This window comes from Plasmodium fragile (assembly GCF_000956335.1).
Source record: "Plasmodium fragile strain nilgiri unplaced genomic scaffold supercont1.45, whole genome shotgun sequence".
Taxonomy (NCBI): Eukaryota; Apicomplexa; class Aconoidasida; order Haemosporida; family Plasmodiidae; genus Plasmodium; species Plasmodium fragile.
The window spans coordinates 133,901-160,191 of NW_012192625.1; the positions used below are offsets into that span (position 1 = coordinate 133,901).

Sequence of the window (26,291 nt, forward strand, 5' to 3'; positions counted from 1 at the left end):
GTGTGCAACTTTGAGAAAAAAAAAAAAAAAAAAAAAGGCTACATTCGGGAAAAAAAGCTAAACAGTGTAGAAAAAAAAAAAAAAAAAAGAAAAAAAAAAAGTACAAATTAAGCTAGCTCATAGTTATTTCCCCCCCCTGCAGTTATTTCCCGTTCGTTTTTAACACCACCCCCACTTGACCGCGCCATCGCCTCACTTTATGTGGGCCCGCCTCAGCGTCGCCGACCGGACGAACAGAATGTCCCTAATTTTGGCGATATCGTTGCTGCTCATCCACCCGTAATCCTTCGTACACACGTCCTGAGTCCTCAAATTGGATAAATAATCTGCGACGTTGTTGTCGTATATGTCTACGTATTGATACACCGTTGAAAGTTTCAGAGGGCTCACGGAAAAGTGGGACTCCGCTGAAAAACTTTTTCTGAAATGACAGGTGATGGATTTTTTTAAAAACTGAAAGATGTCATTAATTTCTTCATCCATTTGTGGAGTAATTTCATCATTTGACGAAACAGCACTTGAATATACGTCGAACATATTTTTAAGATCATTTATGTCTTTCGGGTACTGGTTACTCGTTGATGGATCGTAGCCAGATTTGTCTCCATTTGGAACCGCAGCATGGTCGTCAGAATGTTGGGGGAAACTTTGCCGCCATTCGGAATATATGTTAAAATCTCTTTTTTCGTTTTCATCCCTATCTGCTTGATCCGTGTGAGATTCTTTTTTCACGCTTATTGTGTTACTCCCATTTTGAGAAGTGCCCTCGCGTTTGTCCTTTTTATTTGTGTTCCTCGTACCCGAAACATTTACCCTTTTGATAATTTTTGTAACTACCCTATCGATAAAGTTTTTTCTCTTTAGAATAATTCTGTTCATTTCATTTGCACTCTTCATCTTAATCTCTCTAAAGTAGTTGTCCCTAAAATCTATGGTTTGGTAGATATAACTGGAGGGGTCCTTCCGCGGGTCGTACCCATATTTACAATAGGTGCGTCTCCAGGGGCCATCCGCGAAGTAGAAGCAAATGCGCGAGAAGCAACTCTTGAGGCAGTATGTGCTCACACTGTCAAGATGTTCCAATATGACTTCCTTTGACCAGATGGGTCTCACTTCGAACAGATCCTTTACCCTTTTATATAACTTATCGGACACGTATTTTTTTAATGCAGAATCGAATGGGATAGAAGGAAGGGTGGGGTCATCAAATTTGGCTATGGGGTTACAGTGGACTGTTTTTTTACTTACTATAATTTGGTTGCTCTGCATTTCTGCGTGGTGTACATTTCGGCTTGTGGTTCTAGATTCGCTCATATCGTGGTCGTCCTCGTCCGAGCGCTCATCCGAGTGGTCAACAGAATGCACACTTGCATCTTCACCGACACGCTGTTCCACATGCCGCTCTCCGTCGTCACCCCGTCTGACGCCCCCCCCACCTGCTGCATCGTAATACTTACCCACGTGTTTACCCAAATTTTTACGACTCTGCACTTGTTCCTTCATTACCGCGTGCACACTTGGGGTCATCCCAACCACGCCCTGCAGTGTGGAAACTCCCGACTCTCCCTGTTCAGTTCTGTTAATGATAAGCTCTTGAATAAACTTCTCCATTTCTTCCTTGCTTGCTTCCACGTTCGAAAAAATCGGCGCAGTAAATTTGCTTATTAAATATTTGTATTCCCTGAGATACCTACTCGTAGTTGTCGCTTCGTAATTTCTGTAGAAATATGGATTAGTGCTTTTGCTATGGATGCAACAGTTTAATTCGTACCCTTCGCTTTCGTCGGAGGAAAATTCACTCTCCTTCACTTGGTCGAATAATTCAATATTATTTTTACCACTTATTATTTTTTTGTACAATTCATTGTGACCTGAGTCGGAGAAATAGTCGTCCTCTTGGGGACCCATTTGCATCATGTGGTTAAACCTGGCGTCGTCAAAGGGGGATGGTCCTCCACCTGGAAGTTGCGCTTGGAGGTTTACACGTAGGGGGGTTGCAGAATTGGCAACGTTCATTCTGTTGCTGCACGTGGCCATTTCCACACTGTGCCCCATTTCACCAATTCGCATGTCGGTGGAGGAGCCCACCTTGTTGTCTTCCTCCTTTTCTTCAATGGTAATTGGGTAGACGCCATCTCCATGCTCTCCCCCTTCTGTCCCCCTTCCTCCGTTCGAACTGGACACAAGGAAATTCGCATCATTCTCGTTATTTCCACATTTGGGTAAAAACAACTGCGCGTCTTTATTATGCCCCATGTAATCGTTACTTGTCATATTTTGAAAATTGCCTAATCCATAGCTAGCCATTTTATCAGAATCATACATCTGTGCATTTAGGTTCATCATGTTCGAGATATTCTCCGTATTGTTGTGCACCTGTGTGTCCATTATGTTATTCCAGATGTGTGTTGGACCATTTGGAAAGTAATCCATGTTGGGCATATTTTCTTTATCACCATTTTGATGGGGTCCTAGTTGTCCTATCGCTCTATCGGCCAGCAGTTGTCCACTTGGAGGAAGCGTGGTCTGGAAGAAGTTTTGACCCCTTCCATGTGTAAAGGTATTTTCCAAATGGTTAAATGCGTCACGCGATCTTCCTTCCTCTTTGTCCACCTCTTCTTCCGCCGCTTCTTCTTCTGCTGATTTTTTTTTTTTTTTTTTTTTTTTCCCCTCTCTTGGCCCCCCCTCGTTAAGTAATGTATATAATTAGTGCTGTAATCGCGCCTGTTATAAAACGTGGGGATATAGTAAAAGTCGATCATGTTATCAAAGTAGTACATGTATCGAACAAACCCCAGGAATTCAAATTTGTATATGTTCTTCCTGGTCCTTTTAATTTTAATTAATACATTGTTCACTTTTGCTGAATTGGCTGACACGAAGGAAGAAAACATGTCATTGTTGTTAACTCTTAAGATTAAATTTTCTTCATGACTGTGTCCATTATTCTGGAGATGAAATAATTCTGTTATTTTTTTAATCCCCCCTAAGCTTTCAACGGCTGACAATCCTCTGCTGCCTTTTTTGATTCTCCCTGGGATTTCCACACAGATGTATTCGCTCTTCCGTACCTTATCAAAGTAAACGCTTTCGTTTCGTTCTTTTTTTTTCTTTCTCTTCGTGTAGAGGTCCTCGCTGGGAGGATCGCCTTCCTCCCCGGGGATCGCTGCGGTAAGGCGGTTAACACACCGGTTAGTAATAAAATGGACATTGTGACGCAGTTCGAGGCAAGGTTAAAACGCTCAGCTTCGTGGGCATGCAGTTACACATGTAGAGTGCGCATCGGGACCATGTCATTCCATTCTGCCTATTGGGCACTTACCTTCCTCATCGCTAGCCATGTTGCATTTGAGCGGCTGACAATACTTTTCTGGGGAAGGGTAGGAAAAGAGTACGTCTCCCTCTTCTCTTCAGCACGCTCTATGTGGTGTACCCCGTTTGGGCACTTCTCCCCCGTTGCAAATTTGACGGCGGCTACGGTTAGAGAAATTGCCCCATTCTCCCAACTTGTGTGCAGACGAGGGGAGTAGGCGTCATCCTTATAGGAGCAAACAACACTAATGTTGCGTCGAAAGGTTTCACACGCCTGGGCAAAAACTGAAAAACCAGAAAAAAAAAAAAAAAATGAACCGTTCAGGTAAAAAGTGGCAAAAATGGCATAAATGACAAACTTGGCGCAGATGCCTTTTACCCCCACTCTTGTACGTCACAAAAAGGGAACGCACTTGGTGCTGCAGAAATGTGCTGAAGCGCAGGGGCATTCACAAATGTGCGTTGCGTTCGGGACACAGAGAGTCACTTCGAAAAAAGGCACCCAGTATTGCCTATGCGTATAATTGCGAGGCGTGGTTTGAACATACGATTATGCAGCAAACGCTTGGGAAGACCACGCTACACCCAAGTGTCGTTTTCACAAATAGAGCATAAATCAGTGGAGACGAGAACAAAAGGAATCATAATCATGGAACGTGGAGGGAGGAGGAAAAAATTGCATAACGGGGATTATCGTGTGAACAGAAAATTGGCAACACGGCGTAAATTGTTGTTGGGCGTGTAGGAAAGGCTAAAAGGGGGAAAACAAACAGGAGAGTATTAACCGCTCCTTTGCTCTACTTGCCACTTGCGCACCTGCGAAAAGAGCGCGGAAAAGGGCCTAGCTACCCCACGTACTACACACGAATGTACAAATGCTGACACTGCACAAGATAAAAAGAATAAGCAACGCCCACCGCCTACTGCTGAACGAAGAGAGAAACAAAATTCACGTGGCCATACATGAGCATGAAGACGTCCTACCAAAGAATAACAGCAAAGCGTGCAGGAACAAGTACAAAAATGTAGCAAATCTGCACAGAATCATCCACAGCGGGGTGTTAAAAGGGCACAGAAACGTGTACTTCTACAAATGCTTACTGAAAATTGCGGAGAAGAGGAGAAATGATCTAAGCTTGCACCAAATAAATATAATTTTAAAGGCCCTTGTACGAGGCAAGATTTACAGATATGTCTCATTTCACTCCTTCGAGATCCCCATTTTGAATCATCTAAACTGGTTAAACGGATTGATTAAGGATGTGGAGGAAGGTACGTTCAGAGGAAGAGGTAAAACTCAGCAGAGCAGGAACGAATCACGCATGGTCAGTCGTCACACTGATCACACCAACGGGGAGGAAGAAGACAATTACAAAAAATTCCTTTTGAGGGAAAGAATACATGCATTAGGGAAAAGTCAGTGGAGGGGAGAAGACCCTTCCAAAGTGAAGGATATAATTTCAGACCAATTCGATATCATAGTTGATATATTCAAAAGCTACTTAAAAGTTCTGAATTTCCATTTTTGCTTTTTAAGCCAAACGATTTTCTTTTTCATAATTAAAAATTACCAGTACCTACCCCATGGGCAAAATTTAATGTCCATTTGGGGTATGTACGTGAAGCGAGTTTTGTCCAATCACCGCTTGATGAATCCGAAGGAGGGGTATCCACCTCAAATGGGGAGAAACCAACGAATGGGTGAAGATTCCACCGCATATCTTTTTACCCCCCCCGTTTGTTCACTCTCAGAGGAAAAATCACGAATCATTAAGCTGTATAGATATAAGTACACTCAAAACATTCACGCAAAGACGGTGCGAAACTACACCGTTGCTTTTAAAAATGAGAGAAAGAACAAACGAGGAGGAAAAAAAAAACATCCTTGTAAATCCCTATTTTGTAAAAACGGAAACCTCACTCTTTGCAAATATATGGTCATGCTCATGTTGAAACAAGACACATTAGCTAGCTACTGCAAACTGGTCAAACAGAAAAGAACACGTTACAAAAATGCATACCTCTCAAATGGCTATTTGTACAAAATGAAAAACACAAACATGGTGTTGGATTTCCAGTCGAAAAAGTATCTAATCAAAGTAGGGTTCGTGCAGAATGTAGCCTTCCTCCAAGGGGAAGGGTTCCACAAGGATTTCGTGACAAATGGACACTTCCTTCGTAGCGTTTCCAACTGGATGACGAAGCTCAACGTGAGGTGTCGCCTCCTTAGCGGGGGTATAAACCGAGATTAGAGGGATCCTCATTGATACACTGCAGGCGAGCAACCCGGGACAATGCCCCCAAACCTGAGCCAGTGTTGCCTACCCGTGCCAGCAACAATCTGTTCTCGCGTATCCACCGTTGTGCATTTCTGCTCTCCAACTTAATGCGTAAAAGAAAGGCTATTTTAAAATGCGTTTGGCGCCATTCACAATTTATGTGGACATAAAAGAAGGAGTGATAGACATAGTGTTATTAAAAAGGGTAAAGAGTAGGGGGGAATGTGAAAAGAAGAGAAAAATATGAGTAAATTAAATCGGATGTAATGAAATCGGCCAAAAAAAAAAAAAAAAACGAATAGGCGAAAACAAATATGCGGAGCAAATAGAGTGCAACTTTGCACTGCAGAAAACGACGGTATGCGAATGGAGATGTTCTAATTAGAGTCAAATCATTTGCCAACCGCATCACAAAAGTGGTGTGTCTGTGCGTCGGTATGGCTCTCTAGCTGTTTTTTTTTTTTTTTTTTTAACTTATTCGAAAATTCACAAATGAGTTAGTAAATCCGCCACCCAGCTAAATATTAACGTGGCTTGCTTCTTCCCTTTTCTTCGTTCCAAGGTGCGCTACTTCTCACTCATCATCCTATTGAGCCTGTCTTGCTCAATCAGCTGCAAGCACTTGGCGGCTGTTTTTCGTCGAGCCCGTTGAGTAGGCGCCTCTTTGTTTACGTAATTCGCCTCGACCTGGTTTTGCACACTCTCGTTGTTGGTGCCCGTAACTGTGCTTCCTTCCTTTTCGTTACCAATAACGCCCCTCTCTGTTGACGAGGGGTTGTCAATTTTAGCGTTGCTGTCACTCTCCTGGAGGTTAGTTGTGGACACATCCAGGGGTATCCACGTGCAATAATCATTCACAAAAGAAGTGTTATTCGGTATGGGCATGTCGGATGGTTGATTCATTCCATTATACGGATGACCTGCTGCATTGGAGTAACCACTTGTACGTTCATTCAACTGGAGCTGCCCTCCATTCATAGCGCACAGTTCTGACATGCCATTAAACGTTTGGTAAGGCGCATTCACGGAGACACTGCTGACCTGTTCGCAAGGGGGAGGGTATCCTTCGCTGGGGTGACATTCACCACCACATGGGGGATTTTCGCCCGCTGCGCTCACTTGGTTGATTGGTACACCGGAACGATCCGCCGTTCCCCCTGCCTCAAACCGCAGCTGCTCCTCCACGTCCTTGTTACCCTTCTCATTTGATAGCATATTATTGTACGCGTCTGGGTCGCCCACGGGAAGCTCACTCATAGTTTGCTTCTCGTACTCGCCCTGCAACTCACTGGCATGAATGTTCATATTGTTGGGAGTCATCAGATGGGCAAAGTTGTCCTGTGGGCTTATCGACATTTTCAAAAAATCTTCACCGTTATAATGGCCGTAGTTGTTGTTGCTGTTCATGTAGGTGGTGCTCATATTGATGCTGGGGTTCGGTTCGTACAAAGGCATAGCTTGCAGGCTGTGGTATGAACCGTGTGGAAGGTCGTGCGATGCGATGTGGTGTATGCCAGAAGGTACGTCGTATGGAATGGAACTCGGCAGGGTGTGCGATGAGGAGTGGCACATGGAGACGCCACCTGCAATGGTGCAGCCAACGCTCCCATCGTTCAGGGGAAGGCTCTGCTGCTTGAAGGCGTTTATCAGATGAACATTCTGACTCTGCTTTACATTTAGCAGATGAACCAGCCTCTGATACTGCACCATCTGCGACTTGATGCGAAAATTTAAATTTTCATTTAGCTTTATCTGGTACAGTAGATCCTTCTCGAGTTCCATCTTCCTATTCTGTATTTTTAAAATTCTTTTATTCATACGATTGTAAATGTCATCGTCGGATTCTGGCTCTTCCTTCACAACGAGGTTGTTATTTTCATCATACTCATCTGCAAGGTCTTCCTTCATTTGTATATACATAACATGGGGGTTCACATCAATGGTAACAAAATTGTTGGGTAAAAAAATTTGATTGCACGATACGTCTGTAAATCCTCCCCAGGAATAAATCGTCTCATTTTTTGCAAAGCATTTTAAACAGGCCTTGGCACTAAAGTCGTTAATATATTGAAACTTCTTCGACTCAAAAGAATACAAGGCGGATGGCATTTTCTCGATATACTTATAAGTGTATTCTTCACCCCCAATGATAAAAATATGATTTTGGGCGCAGACCAAGGCGTGACATGCTCTGTTTTCATTCAGAGGATTTACATAAACGGGCAAAATGGACCACCTCCATTTATTTCCATAATACTGAAGAGTTAACAATCTGTTGCTGACACTTGTCTTCTTTCTCATTTTACCTCCATACAAAATTAAATTGTTCATTTTATTTTCTACGTCATACCATACGGTGGTGGCGTGAAAGTATCTGCCCAAAGGATTCACAGATTGGTACTCTACCTCTTGCCACTGAAAGTAAAGAATTTTTTTCCTCTCATTTTTTGTATATTTTGTTTTCCCTTTTTTTATGTTCAATACCCAGAGGTCATTTTTGCAAAAAAAAGTTTCCTCATCATCGCACACATTTTCATTTCCCCCGAATAACACTAAATGGGGATATAGAAAATCGAGGGTATGTCCATATCTACTGTTTGGCTTCCTACCTACTGTTTGGATGTGGACCCATGTCCTTTTAACCCTTTTCAGTGAGGAATGTTTATTTTTCCCCGTGTCCTCATCTGAGTCTTCTTCAGAAGAGGCACTACCACAAGAGGAGTTGTTTCCCCTGAGCAGTAAACTTTTAGCTGGGACGCGGGAATTCACAAGAACGCCTTCATCGTCCTCGTCAAATTTGTTATCACGTGCGCGGTAATAGCTGGACCGGAAAAAGGCAGAGTCGCATGGAGGCAACGAATTGGAAGAGGATGACGATGAGGAGGGGGAAACGAACGCACTCGAGGCAGATTCACTGGATACAGACCCGCTCGATGCAGAGCACAAATGGGATGATGAACAAGCCCATTTCCTCTTCTTCCGATTGGCTGCAACGTTCTGTTCTTGGGGAGGAGCCCCTAACTTTTCCGCATCTGGTTTTGCATCACTACATGTTTCTTCCTTTAGGGAAGCCGGGTCAATATCCACATCAAGGTTGTCTTCCCCCCTCGAGGCTTCACCATTTTTGCTTCCTCCAGTTAAGTGTTCGCCAAGCGCTTCCTCTTCTTCTTCCACCATCTCCTCCTCTGCTAGTTTTTTTACTACACCATTTTGAGGTCCCTCATTTGTGGGGTCGTCGCCCTCCTCGTCCTCTTCATTCCGATCCTCTTCCATAACCACATTGTTAGCGCGGTCAGGTTCGTTCTCCCTCAGAGGGTCGTCTTCGGGAAGGTGTTCTCCCTCAGATTCATCCGGATGATCATTGCAGTCGGTCTGATTATGCTCATAATTTTGTTCTGCCAAGGGGTTGTCGCTAGTGTCACTTTCGTCCTTCGCCTCCAGTTCTACGCTACATCTGCTGCCACTCCGGTTTCGCCCACCACGATATGTAATTCTGCTCAAGTTCAAGGCACAGAGTCGATCATCCGCGAGCATGTCATTCTTCACTTTGCCCCCATGGATAAACAAAAAAACACCAGTTAATCCCAAGTTAACAATACAAGACGCGTGGAATGCCCTCGCTTCAGGAACATTATGCGTCTTCACATTCACCCAATTCTCAAAATCGTCATTTTCCTCTTCACAAATGTATAGGTCATTAAAAGTTTTTTCTAGAGAATTCTCTACAGACATCATATTGTATTTACTGTAGGCGCCATTTTCTTCGTCCCCCTGTCCTTGTGAACATCCGTTTGCATAATTTTTTACAAACGCCTCTTCCGGTACCCCTCCCCCGAAGAGAACGACTTTATACCTCCCATGGGTGAACCTATTATGGTAACCCTTCTTTCCCCCATAAGACGTACTACCCAGATGGTCGTCATTACTTATGTAATGGTTTGCAGTGTTAGGACATTGGGTGAATAATTTATCTTCTTTGTATGTCTGCTCCTCCGGGTTATCTTTTGGGGATTCTTCTCCCTCCCTTAGTTCGCCTTCCACATCATCGCCACCGTTTCTACCACTTATTTCGGCCTGTCCACATTTACATTCCTGTTGACTTGAAATAAACCCAGACTTTATCGCGCACGAATACGCATCGTCCATCCGGTGTGCTGCGAGTGTCTGGTGCGTGTCTTCATCGTCGTCTCTTCCCGACGAGGCACTCGCTTCCTCCGTTGCGCTTAATTCATAGTAATGATGTAGGGAATGTCCCACGCGACCTTCTGGTCTGTTACTGCCTAAATATTCTCTCCTCTTGTCATTAGTAAAAAGCGTTAGTGACATGCTTGCAGACGGGGGATTAAACAATGATCATGGGGGGCACACGAGGTGATGCTTTTCCACTCGTTTAAAAACGATGTGCCCCCCTTTTTTTCTTTTCGTTTTTTTTCACGTGGGGCTGTACATATACACGTATGTGTATGGACTATTGAGCCTCCGTATGTATAAGTAAACCAAACGCGTCGTCAACTCACACAACGGTCACATAGGTGCGTGTGAGCATATCGCTTGGTCTAATGTATCCATCAAGCCTTCTCTCCCCTTTTTTGGGTCTCATTTTTTAGACAAAAATTAACAAAATATACGTTTTGAATTGTATAAATGCAGGGAGAAACACTCGGGGATGTCAACCCAATGTTATTATAGGCACATGGTGCTATCCATTTAAATAAAATGCTGAAACAAACCCAAGGTTAATGGTTGTTTGTAGAAGTAGCCATGATTATACAATTATAACTTGTAGCTGCCTCTATATGCATACAATTTATGTACATACCACCTACTGGCACTTACAGAAAAATAGTACCAGTTCGCACAAAAATAAATGTTGTATAATAATTATATAGAACTTCGTTCTGTGGCAGCAAAAAAAAAAAATTGTTTGATTCGAACAATTTTGACATAATCTAAGTAAAAAAAAAAAAAATAGCAGAGTTGCGTTCGGATGGTTTTCACTTTTTCTGCATTTTGTTAAACGTATGTTTTAAAATGGCTCAGGAATGAATGGCAGTTTCGCGCAAAAAGAAAACAAGGGCAATTTGTAGAGGAAAAAAAAAAAAAATATATATATAATACAAGTTCTCATTACGCGCCCATGAAAATTTACGCCTTGTGGTATGCACGCCTACCTAAACCCCATGTACATTGAAAAAAAAAAAAAGAATTATATATTTTTTAAATGATAGCATTTTATGAAGCAAAATTGCATTTTTACTTCCCATGTTTTGGTGACCCTTCAGTTAGCATAGAGTAAAACCAGCGCATGAACGTATAGATTAATATACATATGCTTGGCGCGTAGTATACCCAGAATTGTCATGCAACCACTCTGGCGTCCAAGAATTTTGAGTTTAACACACTTTGCGGCCCACATGCAAACATAAAGTAAACCTTTTCTAAGCACATACTTGTAAAGGTTTCGAAATATGACATGTTAGAGCTTACGTATATGTGAGAATATGCTAACAAGGAAAACTTGCATATGACGAGGACTTCTTTTCTTGTGCAGAACAGTTGTTACCAGTTTGGCAATTCTTCGTGGCTTCAGCATTACCCGTCGTAACATTGTATACCATTCAGATGTACACAGAGGGGCAACTCCATTGTGATACCCCTGTTTCTTTTATGAGTAATATCCTAAAAAGGGATGCCTCCCATGTTTGCACGGAAACCTTATCGTTAAATGGTATAAGCGGCACTGCAGCTTTTACCAACAAATGGCACCACCACGATTGTAGCGTTTGCATTTTTCAGGCCCAGACAGGAACATACATGTTTTTTACAACGCTCGGCATATTCTGCATTGGGGCAAAATGACCAAGGCACCAAAGTTGTAAAACTTGCGAACGGAAAGACCGTAAGATATTTGGATGGGTCCCTCAGGAATGGACACATTCAACCGTGTAGTTAATTTAAAAAAAAGAAAAAAAAAAAACAAATGAACAAACAGGCAAAAGAGTGAGAAGCGTGCGTGTGGCCTGAATAACAAACGGAATCGTACAAAAGGCATTCAGACCAAAACGAAAAAACTAAATTCAGTACGTCTTAATAATGTTAACTAGGTATTTCCTGTGCTGTAAATTCCGAATGTCCCAAACATGAATTTCATCTTCGTATGGTGGGTATTCTCCTAAAGGAAAAAAAAAAAAAAGAAGTGTGCACATGGGACGTGAAATAATCTGACACAGCAAGACGGGAATGTGAAAATGCGAAAATATGTTATGACACATTAACAACAAAAAAAAAAAAAAAAACAGCTAGCTAGCTAGCTGCTTGGCTAGTCAACACATAAATAGAAAAAAAAAAAAAAAAAAGTTACACACAAAAGCGCGACACCGCAAACGAATGAACAACCCTTATATAAAATTACCAAAAAGAATTAACCCCTTGCTGTCGTAATCGCGGCTCGAGTTCAGCAACCATCCTGCAGAGGAATAAGCAAAAGGGAGATATTGCGTTGGTAGAGAGTGGGCCGTCCGCGCACGCACACATATGCATTTACCCATATCTGCACGTGCACACGCACATTTCTCCAGAAGCACTCACCGGAGTAGAACTCTCGTATTTTCAAGGTGTAATAAATCACCAGCGTGGACGGCGAAATGAAAATAAAATTTAAAATGCCGTTATTTTCGTGCTGCACGATGTAGTAAAAGTTGGAGTTCTCGTCGAAGGCTATGTGTATGGGGGGGAAGAGATAAAACTCAGGTTTGTCCCTTGTATATTCTACATATTCGATTATGTCCCTGTTTTCTGAAGCTAAATTGATTACGGTAAAATGGTAGCTGATTTGGAGGTTCAAAGCGTTGATGTTATTTTCATTTTTAAAATTGTTATTGTAGAGGTACGATTTTGTGTACCCCTGATGCTTCTCTCTTTGATTTTCCTCGGTATTAACATTTACATGCATATTTGTCTGATCGTCTGCATTGGGGTTATTCTCGTTACTCGCGGAGGGGCTATCGCTGTCGCTTTGTTCATTTGACTCGTCCTTCTCTTCCTTTTCAATCTTGCGTATGTACCGCTGCACAAAGAGCAGCCTGGCATTAACCGCGTCTATGGTGGCGATTTGGTTAAGTAAATTTCCGCAAAAATGGGTAACTATTTCGACGTCCTTCGTGGAAGTCTTTTCGTTAAATGGGTCCTTTCCCATCAATTTCTCTTTAATAAATGCGTATATACGTTCCACCTTGGAGCTAGCCAAAATGATATAACAGTAACTACTCGCAAGAAACACATTAGGGTTCTTCACGGTGTTATGTGCATGGCAGGAGTAGGACAAATTATTAAAATTGTAGCATTTACTTTTGTTTAACTGAACGAATACGAAAAAGCACAAGGAAGTGTCCTTTTCGTGACAACTTCCGATCTGCATATTTCGAAACAGAGTCGTGTCAACTAGTACAGTGTTGATCATTCCAGCGCCAGCATCCCCACACGCATTATCTATACAGGTTGCATTTTCCTGTCTATTATTTGCTTCCGCGTAAATGTAGAAGTTATTCTTCTCTTCACTGATTCCCACTGAGACGTTTTCAAAGTTGTGTAAAATGTTGTCATACCCTTGGACATACACTGTACAGTTATTCATGTATCTTATGCTGGGAATAATTTTTCTGTTTGGCGATATGTACACAACGGAGTCATACTTCAAGAAGCTAATTTCTCTCAAATAGCTAAATGCGAAGTTTCGGTAATTTTCATTTTGCCTTAGGTTCATTTTGGCTCTGTTATTTATCTCCTCTTCCTCTTCCTTTTGCTTCCTCATAAGCAGCATGAGTACAAGTAAGAACATGAGTGTTACAAAATACTTGAAACAGGACCTTCTCTCATTGTCGAATCTCTCCCCGTTAACAGATATCATAATAGGAATCTTCTAAGGTGTGTAAATGGGGGTTTCCTCTTAGCCCGGCGCAGGGTGATGCGAAATGTGCCGCAATGTAGGCGCTGTGCAGTGTGCGAGAGTCACGAAGAAACCAATGCAAACGGTATGCACTGCACACGTATCCGCAGAAATGGCGCAGGGCAACGAATATGCTCCTCGTACAAGTCGACCGTTGCGCGTGGACTACCACACTGATTGTAGTAGGAGACATGGATACCTTCACACAATATGGATTTCACAATGCTCGCACAGATCAGCATTCGTATAACGGGCGTATACGAAAGATAGGCAGTTACATTTTTTGTTCTCTCATCATAAAGCAATTCTACTCAAATGGGGAGGGTGAGGTAATTCCACCAGTTGGGGTCTCCTTGTATTACTTAACCGGGGAAGCCCTTTCGCCTGGCCCTCCAACGAAATGTTCACAAAAATTTTCAGCGCAACTGCTTCCTATTTTTCGTGCCAACATTGCGGCTGAGTGACCTTTTCTAGCTTCCACTTGATAAAAACAGAGCCCCTTAAAATATGCTTCATCGAGGCGATAACACTCGATGATCGCGGAATTTGCCCAACTTGACAAACGAAGGATGAGCCAATGGAAAAAAAAAAAAAAAAAAAAAAAAAAAACAGGAGGGACAATTTTACCTTACGCTTAAAGCACTTGCGACGGGCACTGTAGTCAAGTGTTGCAGTGTGATTATATGTTTGGAAAGCACAACATGTGATGCTGCTTCTCCAGGGGGGTAGTTGTTTATATACACCACGCCTTTTACACGTTTTTTTGTTTTTTTTTTTTTCATTTTTTTTTTCACGATTGTTAGAACAACGCCGAAATTGTCTTTATTCCTGTTCCGTTTTGCGCCAGCTCCATTTTGAGGTCAACCAAAGGAAGGGGGGTTATTCCCAGAAAGAGCAAACGGATGCATGTAGATATGCTTATATGCATGTTCCTACTATGCGACCCGAAAATGTGCATTACGCAGTGTTAGCGAACAGTGTATATTTTTATGCGCATGCTTGTTTAATTTTTGACCAAATTGCATGGGTAAAATATTCAGGTGGAGAAAACATCTATCGAGTGCCCACAACTGAAGTTTGCACGTCTTCCATGCAGGAACATTCATTCATCGTAGTGCCATCCAACCGTGATTGTACCTTTTTCACCTGACCCCACTGTTGACCTTCTGCCCACTGCATGGGCAGCTTTTCGAACGGAGAAAACTTCAAAGACAAATGAACAAAAAAACACACCCTAAAAAATGGTACGTCTTCATATATACATACGCAATTTTGGAGATAACTCCAGCAACAGTGTACCCATTGGGGATACTACCTACGATGTGTCCTCAATATGGTCCAACAGGGACAAAAAAAAAATCGACAAAATAATTGCTCACATGTTGTGTACATACACCAACTTTGGACATGCGCAGAATGCTGTGAATACGCAACTGTTGTTTCCGTCGCCCCACTTTCTTTTCCACACGAGCAAAAAAATGCATAATATTTTTTAAACTTTGTCAGTGAGAAGATTAAGCCATCATCTTGTGCTGTCCTACACCATTACGTGCGCATGTATGTGCACACGTAACTGCGTAGAAGGCGTTACCCGTGTGTGATGTTTTCTTTTTTTTTTTTTCCAGGAAGGAAAAAACAAAACAAAACACGTGGCCCAAATTATCAGCAACAAGTTGTCATCATTCAAAATTTAAAAAATATTTAACCGAGGAAAATTTGAAAAGGGGTGTTCGTTTTGCTAAAGTTGTATGTTGGTTATACTTCCTTTTGGGGGGAGGATATGGACTTAACGAGTAAATATGCACTTCCATTTTTTTCACTTTAGTTTAGCCATTTTTGTAACGGCGGGTTGGGGTTTCGTGTCAAGAGATGCCCATAGTGATAAGCCTCTTTTATGTACGATTGTGTGGGGAAGCATACAAAGGTAGGAAATGTCCAAGGGAGGAATGCAGGATTGGCTGCTCCCTCTACTGTACACGCTCATCTTGCTGAGCTGCGAATAAGTGGAGAAAACAAAATTGTACCGTCATTCGTTTGAAAAAAAGTGAGGAACAAAAAAAATATACATTTAGCTATATTCATATGCGCGAAAACGGAAAGCATCCGTCCTATAAATCGGCAAATGCTGTTTAAAAAAAGCAACATGGATATGAATGCGTAATGGGCAGGAACTTAAGCCCAGTAAATGGGTGAGGTCCCAACCTTACCGTTGCCTCTTTTAAAGCGAAAAATATGCGCCACAATCATTACTGAACAGTCAGTAAAAGGCGGCAAAAAAAAAAAAAAAATAATAATATTTGCCAAACCACTGCAGAAGGAAATTCCTATGCTCAATTTTATTGGCTATTTTGTGGGACGGGAAAACGATACGGTTATATTTTTTTTTTTCCCTGCCCAAAGCCCCGTATAGTCCCATGCTTGCATTATTTTCATGTCACTTCTTGCGAAAATGTGACCATGTGCCGATAACACAAACCGTGACGGTCGAGAAAGTATATGCCCCTTAAAGTCAACTACCACAAGGGCTACAGCAAGTGATAACGGGAACATAACTAACAAAGCGAAAAACGTTGTGAGCGTGCACAAAAAAAAAAAATTGCACATGTCAGGTCAGCAAAATTTTTGCGAATCGAACGAAGAGTTACACAACAGAGTTTTATTTATTTTATTTTTTTTTTTTTCACGCACAATACTTTTAAATCGCCACACTTGGTGGACGTTTTCCCCATTCGGATGAAATAACCGCAATGGTCGTCCTCTTTCTCACAAATTCACTCCCACTTCCATCTTAAGCCCGCGTAAAAGTCTATCTTCCCTGCACCATCGGGGAAATGAGCATATAAGCGCCTTTGAAGGGAAGAAATGGGAGAGTTACCCCAGGACATTATTTAGATTTAATTGTTCCCCGTCTCCAATAAGCGCCCATGAGGTGATGTGCCCTCAGTGTAGAGGTCGTTCGCCACAATGAACATCCTCATCGATGTCGCTGCGCTGACCCCCCAAAAGGCATGGACCGCACAGTAGACACAACGTGGCCCCGAAAATGGCAGCCACTGTACCACTAAAAGAAACTCAAACGGAACATAGGAACAGAAGTGCTAACATCGACACCAGCCATGTCAGAAGCCTAACAAAATTAGTTCTCCTGCTAGGGATCATAGTTCGTGTAATTATTTACTACTACAGCCTGTGGCATGACAACAATTTCGATGTGAAGTTTACAGATGTTGATTATTATGTCTACTCAGATGCTGCAAAATATGTCCTGAGGAATGAGTCTCCTTATAAACGCTACACCTATAGATATACACCCCTATTGGCTTACTTGATGGTGCCTAATTTTTTTCTTCATTTTTCTTTTGGCAAAATCCTGTTTTCATCATTCGATTGTGTCATCGCTATTGTCCTGATTAGAATCTTAAGAATTAAATACCCCGCATGTAAGAATTACATTTTTTATGTTTCCCTGTGGATCCTAAATCCGATGGTGGTCATCATATCCATTAGGGGCAATGCCGACTGCATTCCCTGCTTGTTCGTTTTGTTAACTCTCCTTTGCATTTATCAAAAGAAAATTTACCTTGCAGCTATTTTTTATGGGCTAGCTGTTAATTTTAAAATATACCCAATTATCTATGCCCTCCCTCTGATGCTTTATCTGAACAAAAACTATTTGACCAAGGACAATGTTTTTCAAGGGGATAAACCACAGGACCTTTGTGTGAATCCTATTAGCCGCACTCTTCGCTCAATCGGCCAACTTTGTGCTGGACTGTTTAAGCTAAACCGGGATCAGCTGGTGTTTTCCCTGTGCAGTTTTGGCACCTTCATGCTTCTTAATGGGGTGTTTTATCGAATGTGAGGAATTACCCCCCGTGGGCATGTTTCCCATGTGATGTCCACAATGTGCAACCTCCCCCGTGAAGTTTGATGCACCAATGTTTTCACGGGGGTGGACCCACTTACAAATAACGTGCTCCCATATGGGTGTATTTTTTTTTTTTTTTTTTTTTTCCCTCCCCCATGGCAGGTACGGATACCCTTTTTTGCACGAGTCCTTCATATACCACCTCGTGCGTCGGGACCACAGACACAACTTTTCCCTCTTCTTTTATCTTATGTACCTGAGCATTGAGGGGAACTCCAAGGTAACGCAGTGTCCAGGGGCTCTCCCGCGTTTGCCTTGTCCCGCCAGCCATAACAAATGGATGGTGACAACCGGACACCACAGCTATAGCTACCATGAGAAAATGCTAGTTATAGCTGCTTCCTTCTAAGACGCCACTTTCCCTGCGGTGAAGGTGAAATTTCACACGTACTTGCACAGGGGGAAAACTGCTTTTCCCTACACCCACCTGTCCTAACGTGCACAAACTCGCCCCCCGCGCAGATCATCCCCCTTGTAACATTTGTTCCTCAAGCCGCGTTAGTGGCACTGTTCGGCTTTAAGTACGCGCGGGCCAACTTGGAATTGTCCATGTTCCTGCAGGTAAATATATTACCAGAAAGAAGGGGGGGGGGCTCTCATATGGCGCGTATATAGATGCGCTCATAGACATTTGTTTATCTTGTTATATGTCCTTCTTTGTTCTGTTATTTATTTGTTTTTCTTTTTCCGTCCAAGACCCTCGCCTTCATTGCCATGAACAAAGTGTGCACCTCACAGGTAAGAACAAAGGGAAATGTAGCGATGAGTCGGGTCGGCAAATACTACCATCTGTGTAAGCAACGCTCACTGTTGTCGCAGTCCCATACATAAGGAGAGACGCGCCGCACTAACGTAGACTCCTTTTCGTACGGGTGCTACTTTTCCATATATTCACCTTCTTCAATAGTTGCACCTTTCGCTAACACATTTTTTCCCCGCCCGCCCTTTTTTTCTTTCAGTACTTCATTTGGTGCCTCCCCTTCATTCCGGTTGTCCTGCACTCCATAACGTTAAACAGGGTAAAAACAGAAGAGGTGACCAGCGTGTGTACCTACATGCGGCGAGGGAATTATGCGACAACTCGCACATGCCTGGATGTGAGTCCTTCTTATCCCCTCCGTCTAAATACTTGTACATATATCCCTTTTCAACGTTTAACAGAAAAACTTGGCCCTTATTGCGGGAGCAGCTCTCTTATTTATTTTAGCCAAGGTTTGCAAAAGCGCAGCATGGGTTGAGAAGTTCTTGTGACATGCGATATTGTGTCACCAGTTCACACGCCAATATGACCAAAGCGCTCTTTTAATTTTCCGTTTCCCGAAGCAGACAAATGAACAACCAATCGAACAAATGCGTGTGCTCGTGCGCATGTATCCACTGCACACAGGTGACTAACACAAACTACCCCCTTTTTTTTTATCGGCGCGCAGGCGAACTGGCTCTTGTGGGCATATTACCTTGAATTCAAGGGGTATAACACCTTCCTGCAGGTATACAATATGATGTTGCACACATAGTTTGGAGCTAACAAAAATGTTAGCAACGGAGGAACAAGTGCTAAATGCGCTTGCAGGTTGGCCCCCCTACCAATCCATACATCCATGTTGACACCCCGTCCCTTCTCCCTCTTTCCAACACTCGCAGTTGTTTTACTCCTCAATTTTGTTCCTCATTTCTGAGATGATCATCTGTTGGGTCTTTATGTACCTTCACTTTGCGGAACAGAAGAAGAACATATGATAAACAAACTGATGCAATTCTCACATAACCGTCGGAGGATTTTTTTTTTGTTTCTACTTTTTATCGTTTGAGCAGTTACTTGTGTAGTGTAGTCTTTCGTTTCAATTAACTTTTCAAGTGCTTGGGCTTATATTTTTGTGCGCTGCGCCATCCTTTTTTTTTTTTTTTTTTTTCTTAATTTGGAACATATTTCCCACCCCATGATAGGTGAAGGTGCAAAAATGCGCATTGATTGACATGCTTTGCTTGACATATTTCGCTTGACACAAGTCTCTTGCAATTTTTTACCTGACTGTTCAGGCAAAATGCAACATTTTTTTTTTTTTTCTATCCAAAATATTAAAAAAAAAAAAAAAAAAAAAATTGCACACTCAGGAAATTGCTGCCAAACTGTAGCAAGAATTCTGATGTTGTGACAAAGCGGAAGAATTTACGTGAATATCATGAATGTGGGAACGAGTAAGGGTTGTCTATTTTTCTTTTTTCCTTTTAAAATGGCTTAATTGGATGTGTAATTTGGGATTGTTCATCTAAACATCTCGTGAAGCATCGCAACAGATTTGTTCTTTTCATACAGCGCTATCTGCACGATGGGCATTTTTGGCAGTTTAAGAAAAAGTCCACACATTTTTTGGCTCTGCCTTCGTCCTTGTTTCCACATTTGCATACCCATGTTTTTTTTTTTTTTTTGTAACTGTTATTTTTAACTATTTTTTTTTTTTTTTTTTTTTTTCTCACTTGATTGACTGTTCGTGTAAAAATATTTCGCACGAAAAGACGTTTCCACACGTTTCCCTTTTTTTCACTTTTCAGGAATGGCCCTAAGTGTACACATACACACATGTACACTATGCCTATACGCACATATGTGAATGTTCCTTTTTTATATGCACCAGTATAGACCCATCTTCACGTGCTCTTCGTAACAGGTATGAACGCTACGCCCCCGCGGACGTAGTCCACTTTTTCCTTTTTTTTTTTTTTTTTTACCAAATAAGCATAAAAAAGGAACAAAAGGGGACACATAATGAACGATACATGAACTGCGAAGCTCTTGCCTGTTCGAAGCTTGTCCCTTCGTTATCATGTAAAATTGTTTTAAAGTCTATTTCGCAAACAAAAAAGTTTTTTTTTGTTTACCTTCGCGTGGCGTAAAAATTTAACGTCCATGCTTTGACAAAATTAAGAAGAAACGCTTTTTGTGGCGCTAAAAAAACATTTTGTGCATTTCCCCAATTTGTAAACATTCATATGCAACATACAACTGATGGAAGACAGTTGATTCATTTGTTTGGAATATGCTTTGTAGGCTTTTCCCCGAAGGCCTCAGTTCAGCATATTTTCCGCCAAGATTGCACACGGGAAAAGATGCCAAGGGGGCACAGCATCAAATTTTGTGGATGTTTTTTTTTTTCCATATTGAGTGAAAATATAGACAACTGATTGCGAAGCGTGCATCTAGGGGGTTGCCTCAATTGCACGAAATTCGGAGAATTTGTCCCCTCCACTTGAAGCATCCCGTTGTTCCGTTTTTTTTTTTTTTTATTTTTGTTCAGTCTTCCTGTCTCTTTTGCCACAAAATGGACGTTAATAAAAATGAAGAAAATAACATGATGAACTTGGACGGGCTCCAGGTGGAGTCTTCCTCCAAAGAGGAGGCGATTCGGGTGTGCACCCGTATAAGGCCCCTATTCGAGAAGGAAGTAAGTGCTCACGTCGTTGCTTGCTGAGTAGCTGCATGGCTGCATAAGGATATACTGCGTAGAGGCATGGCTATATAGTGATATAGCTCGGTAGTGACATCGCTGTATTTTTGTTTCGCCCCCCCCCTTCCAGATCAACAGCGGCCACTTGAAAGCGTGGAAAATGAACGAAACAGACATGCAGCTAGTAGTCGAGCCGCTCTCCCTGACCGAGATGATCAACGCAAGGGTCCAGAAGAAGGGAAACAAAGTGGAGTTCAAGAAAAATGTGGAAAAGTCCGAGGGGCAAAAGGCCGTCTTGCAGCGGTACTACGCGTTCGACCGGTGCTTCGACGAAAACGGTAATGAGAAAACTGCATGAGGGGCAAATACACATATAATGGTTGCAACTTCTACGTGTCTATTCGTCCAATTTGTGAGAGTCGCCTATTTTGCCCCTTACCACCAGCGCGCATGTGATGTCACGTTTTTGCAGCCTTTCTAATTTGCGTGACACTCGAGTTCATGATGTCGTTACTTTTCCATTTCTAACACGTGACCGTTTCTTTTTTTTCTTTACATTAATTTACTTTTTTTTTTTTCTTTTGTCCCAGTTGGAAATGAAGAGGTGTACAAGCACCTAGCTAGAGATATCGTCCTGGATACATTTAAAGGGATAAACGGGTGTATCCTGGCTTATGGGCAGACGGGGTCAGGAAAGACACACAGTGTGATGGGGGTGCCCACAGACCCAGGTATGCTACCAAGATCACTGGCGGAATTCTTCAACGGTATTGAAAATCCATCCTCATTGAATGACGATAATAGTGAGAGTATCGATGCGGATGACGAATCGAATAACAACACAAAAGAATTTTTGATGAGCGTGACTTACCTGGAAGTGTACATGGAGAGAGTTAACGATTTGCTACAAGAAGGATACAGAGGAGGGGCAACTGAAAATTTGGATGTGAAGGAAGACCCCAAGAGGGGTTTCGTTGTGATAGGAGTACAAGAAGAAACAGTAACGTCCATAGATGAAGTAATGCTTCTAGTTGCTAAAGCTGAACAGCGGAGACACATTTCGCAGACCAATTTTAACGAAACGTCGTCCAGATCTCATACCATTTTTACGGTCATACTGGAATCTAATCAGGTGCTAAGCGATGGCACGTCAATTAACAAAAGGGGGGAATTAAAGATAGTCGATTTGGCAGGTAATGAAAGAGCAGGAAGAGCAGCCGAAGGAATAGAAAATGCGAAGACGTTGATAGAAGAAGGAAAGGCTATAAATAAAAGTCTGTTCGTTTTAAGTGAAGTCATTTCTAAGTTGTCCAAAAGAGCTCAGGCAATAGCAGCAGGAGATGAAAAAAAAATAAAAAAAATTCAAGAAGATTTAGTTTTCATACCATGGAGGGATTCCAAGTTGACAAGAATTTTGAGTAAAAGTTTAGGAGGAAATTGTCGTGCTTCTGTCATTGTTGCTGTTCATCCTTCTCATTTTTATCTCGACACCTCCTTCTCTACTCTCCGTTTCGCATTAAAGTGTAAAACAATTAAGAAAAAAATCGAAGTGAACTACCTCTCAGCGGAGCAGTCAGTTATTATGCAACAAAAGGAGTTGATAGCCAAGCTGCAGAATCAGCTGAAGAATTTGGCAACCACCAAAAATGTAGACAACCATCTCCTCATGGGGGGAGAGAAAAATAATGTATGTGTTAGAAACCCAGAAGATGATGAAAAAATATTAGCCTTAAAACACGAATTGGAAGAAAAAGTGAAGAAATTTCAAAATTTTATTTTAAAATCTGAGCTCCATGTACATCCAAATAACTACAGCACGTTGAGGTCTATGGATGGCAATACGGAGAAGTCGCTGAAATATTCTATGACCATAAATCATAATATAAAAAATGAATATACGTGGCTTAGGTCCTTTGATACACATGAATATGACTCCAAGTGGGATGGGATGGATAAGTATGAAGACCAGAATGATCAGGAAAATATTAACATCTCCAAAGCTATGGATTACTTGAAGAATAAACCTCCATATAAATTAAATTCTTCTGAAATGAGTGAAGACGCTATGTCTGATGAATCTCAGAAAGACGATTTAATTTCTCTCAATTATTATAATGAATTGGAAGAGCTAGAACGGCTGGAGAAGAATGAGTTAAGTAGGAGGAAGAGGAAGGAGAAGGGAGATGTCGCCACCAGCAACACTTCTGCCAATAGGGTGTATGGAGAGCTCAGAAAGTTAAGCACCATGGAACACTCCAACCTGGTGGATGAGAACGAGAAGGGGGAGGGAGGAAAGGGGAAAAAGGCCAAGAAGAAGAAAGGGAAAAAAGCGAACAACGCGGATGCTCCAAATAGGGAGGCGGCAGAGTCGGGGAAGGGCAAAGACAAGGATAAGGACAAGCCGAAGGGTAGGGGGAACAGAGGTGGGACAAACCACCTGAGGAAGAAAAAAACGGTCAATGATGGCAAGTTCAAAAGGGAATCCTTTGGGAAAGCGGCTGGCGCGCAAAAGGGGGGCAGCGAAGAAAATGCCAGGAGCGACGGGAGTGAACTCACTGAGGGGAGCGATATGGATGACACCCGCGACGAAAATAACCAGACAAGTCATGAGGAAAATAGGCAGACCAGTCGTGAGGACCATGATTTGGGCGAGGGAGAGGTCAAGTGGGAAGGCGGAGCCGACATGGTGAAACGGGCGTCCTCTGTAAGCTTCGCCCAACCGAGGGAGCAAGACGACAACGAAAAAAGGACCTCCATCATCTCCAACTTGAAGGAAAAAATTGAAGAAGACCTTAAAAAGAAAAAAAAAATAATCAGCAGAAATGTCGAGCTGAACAAGCAAATCAAATTTATTATGAAGCTCATGCAGAAGGTCGGTCTGTCGACCATCTTGACAGGCACGGTGCCTCCAGGAAGGAACATAGAAAATGTGTTGCAGCTGCAGGAGAATTTGAGAGAAGATTTGAAGTTATGCGATACGAAGAAATCGATGGAGTTGATCAATGGAGACAAGGACGATTCGGCTGCAAGGCGTCGTCATCTAAACGACCGCGGTGTAGAAATGGTGGAGGGAGAGGAAGAGCTGCTAAGTGGTACATTCGACGACAACGAACATGAAGCGGAGTACAATGAGTCCATATCACACGTTTTCATAAATGAAATGTTTTTCTCATTTGTCCTGAGAATTCAACAGAGGCATGACCCAAATGCGGAAGAGTTAAAAAGGGTGGATGAGGTACTAAAAAGTGAAGAAAAACCATATGATGTGTCGAAGAAGGCATTGGAAGACATACTCGGAAGCACCATCGCAAATAAGGTGGATAAGCATGAGGAAGGAAACCCAATAAAGAATATAAAAGATGAAAAGAGCAGCAAAACTATTGACTCCATTCTGACAATGCTTACACCATGGGAACAGAAAATATTGGCGCTACTATACGAACAACAGAAAATGAGACAAACTGTGCAGAAGATGAAGGAGAAATTTTCACAGCGCATTCAAAATATTAACATTTTCATTAAAAAAATATTAACCGATAAGGTCGAAGTGGAAAAACATTTCAATCGAATTATTAAAGCGACAGAAGATTACAAAAATGATCTACTGAAGACAGCAGATGTAGATTCTAACTTCAAGTTTGCAGGGATGATGAAAAAGCTAGAAGAATTGTCCATATCGCTTGCAGAAAAAACCAGGGATTTCAATGTCTTGGCTGAATTTCACCTAAACTTGAGAAAACAAATGGAGAAGAAGGATGCGCTCATTAAGGACCTACGAGAAGAGAACAAGCTGTTTTATCTGGTCCCGAAATATAATGAGCTGCTACAGGAGTTAAGTGTGCAGGATGAACAAACCAGTGAAGCGGCAAAGGAACTGAAGAGGGAGTTTCTTCTCATGTATGGACGATTAATGCTCTCCAGAAAGAAACTACAAGAAAAGGAAGTAATCGAAAATGACATGAGAAACTTGAATAAAAAAATTTACACCGAGTTGGTAGAATCCATAGCCATCATCAAAAATCTGGAAGCGCAAAACAGGTTTTTAGAATTTAAGTTAAATATGGAGAATAAGAAAAAAGTGGAGAAGATGAAGAAGCTGATGAGGGAGAAGGAGATGCTCAATAAGATTGTAGGTGCGATGGAGAAAATGCTCGAGGAAGCCAACATCGATGCAAGTGAGGTGAAGAATGAAATTATGGCTAGCTACAACAATGAAGATCTGTCGATGGTCGACGTGCAGAGTGAGGACGAAGGGGCCAAAAGGAAGAAGCCCAAGGAGAAGGGAAAGGAAAAGAAAAAGGGAAAAGGAACTGAACAGGGTAGCAAAAAGGGAGGCAGAATTGGCCGTAGAGTTGACTCCAACGATGAGGGCCCAAATGAAGTCCAAAATGATGCCGAAAGGGACTCGAGGAAAAAAAAAGAGCTTCATGAAAGTGCACCCCAGGAAATTGCGCCCAAGGGCAAAGCCCCCCCGAAGAGGCAACAAAAAAAGGAGGCAACTTTCAAACGCGCCTATTCTGCAGAAAAAATCATCAAAAAACAGGTGAGCAGGATAGACACCAATTTGTCCATCAAGAGGGCTGGCGTGAAAAAAGGGACCTCTCGGGATAGAGGCGGTTTAAGTGGTATGAGTCGCTTGCGTGAAAGTGTGAAAGACAGCACACTGAAAAGACACGACACAGTTGAAATTAACAAAAAAAGTGTGAACAAGGTTAAAAAAAAAGTGGGTAACGACTCGGGGGATGCAGGTACGTCTGAGAATCTTAAGTCCAAAAATAGCATTGCCAAAAAAATGGGCAAAACAAAGATACAAAATAGTGATTTAGAAGAAGTGAAAACTTTGGTCGACTTAATCCCAAGCAACAGCGTCGAAAAGAAGATGAAGAAGAGGAAAAAAAAAGTTGTTAAGGGGAAAAAAAGAAACCTGTTAAAATACTTAAACAGAGGGCATAGCAACAGGGATAGGGAAAATATGGAAACTGTGCTGTCCGAAGAAAATGAATTTCAGGACTACAAAAATGGTAGCTCCACGACGGACTGCGAAGCGAACGAAATGCGCAACATACTGAACCTGGAAATTGAGAAGAAAAAGAAAATAAGCAAGTGATATTGCACCTCCGTGGGAGAGCGACAGAAAGAGTACACGAAAGGTGTGCCATCAGAGAAGACACACACAAAGATATATATATACCAAAGACGGACTCTAAATGGGCAACTAAGTGGTCCTCCTTAATAAAGCCTGCGATGCACGTATCAGACTACGTTGCGCATTCCTCGCCACCACTCGGCGAGTTACCGCATAATGGGCAGCCACTTCGTGTGCAAGTGGAGCAGCTAGCCATTTTTACTAAGTGCATTTTTTTTTTTTTTTTTTTTTTTTT

General features: G+C 42.1%; 7 protein-coding genes across 7 annotated transcripts; 3 read left to right on the forward strand and 4 right to left on the reverse strand.

The window, feature by feature from the left end:
- Window positions 1–192: 192 nt before the first annotated feature.
- Window positions 193–2,433, reverse strand: AK88_03739 (uncharacterized protein; the record flags this gene model as incomplete). Its single annotated transcript, XM_012481349.1, has 1 exon — window positions 193–2,433. The coding sequence occupies one exon, from the start codon at window positions 2,431–2,433 to the stop codon at window positions 193–195; it is 2,241 nt and encodes a 746-aa protein (XP_012336772.1).
- Window positions 2,434–2,480: 47 nt separating this feature from the next.
- On the reverse strand, window positions 2,481–3,341 carry AK88_03740 (uncharacterized protein; the record flags this gene model as incomplete). The annotated part of the gene is made up of 2 exons (XM_012481350.1): window positions 2,481–3,166; window positions 3,323–3,341. The coding sequence occupies 2 exons, from the start codon at window positions 3,339–3,341 to the stop codon at window positions 2,481–2,483; spliced, it is 705 nt and encodes a 234-aa protein (XP_012336773.1).
- An 846-nt stretch (window positions 3,342–4,187) lies between these two features.
- Window positions 4,188–5,564, forward strand: AK88_03741 (uncharacterized protein; the record flags this gene model as incomplete). The annotated part of the gene is made up of 1 exon (XM_012481351.1): window positions 4,188–5,564. One exon carries the CDS (start codon window positions 4,188–4,190, stop codon window positions 5,562–5,564), a length of 1,377 nt encoding a protein of 458 aa, XP_012336774.1.
- Window positions 5,565–6,158: 594 nt separating this feature from the next.
- Window positions 6,159–9,917, reverse strand: AK88_03742 (uncharacterized protein; the record flags this gene model as incomplete). The annotated part of the gene is made up of 1 exon (XM_012481352.1): window positions 6,159–9,917. One exon carries the CDS (start codon window positions 9,915–9,917, stop codon window positions 6,159–6,161), a length of 3,759 nt encoding a protein of 1,252 aa, XP_012336775.1.
- A 1,751-nt stretch (window positions 9,918–11,668) lies between these two features.
- AK88_03743 (uncharacterized protein) lies at window positions 11,669–13,497 on the reverse strand (the record flags this gene model as incomplete). Its single annotated transcript, XM_012481353.1, has 3 exons — window positions 11,669–11,763; window positions 12,004–12,057; window positions 12,180–13,497. 3 exons carry the CDS (start codon window positions 13,495–13,497, stop codon window positions 11,669–11,671), a joined length of 1,467 nt encoding a protein of 488 aa, XP_012336776.1.
- A 3,082-nt stretch (window positions 13,498–16,579) lies between these two features.
- AK88_03744 (uncharacterized protein) lies at window positions 16,580–19,204 on the forward strand (the record flags this gene model as incomplete). The annotated part of the gene is made up of 6 exons (XM_012481354.1): window positions 16,580–17,394; window positions 17,567–17,684; window positions 17,927–18,025; window positions 18,161–18,202; window positions 18,424–18,483; window positions 19,109–19,204. The coding sequence occupies 6 exons, from the start codon at window positions 16,580–16,582 to the stop codon at window positions 19,202–19,204; spliced, it is 1,230 nt and encodes a 409-aa protein (XP_012336777.1).
- A 1,580-nt stretch (window positions 19,205–20,784) lies between these two features.
- On the forward strand, window positions 20,785–26,017 carry AK88_03745 (uncharacterized protein; the record flags this gene model as incomplete). Its single annotated transcript, XM_012481355.1, has 3 exons — window positions 20,785–20,907; window positions 21,041–21,248; window positions 21,501–26,017. The coding sequence occupies 3 exons, from the start codon at window positions 20,785–20,787 to the stop codon at window positions 26,015–26,017; spliced, it is 4,848 nt and encodes a 1,615-aa protein (XP_012336778.1).
- Between the last annotated feature and the right edge of the window lie 274 nt (window positions 26,018–26,291).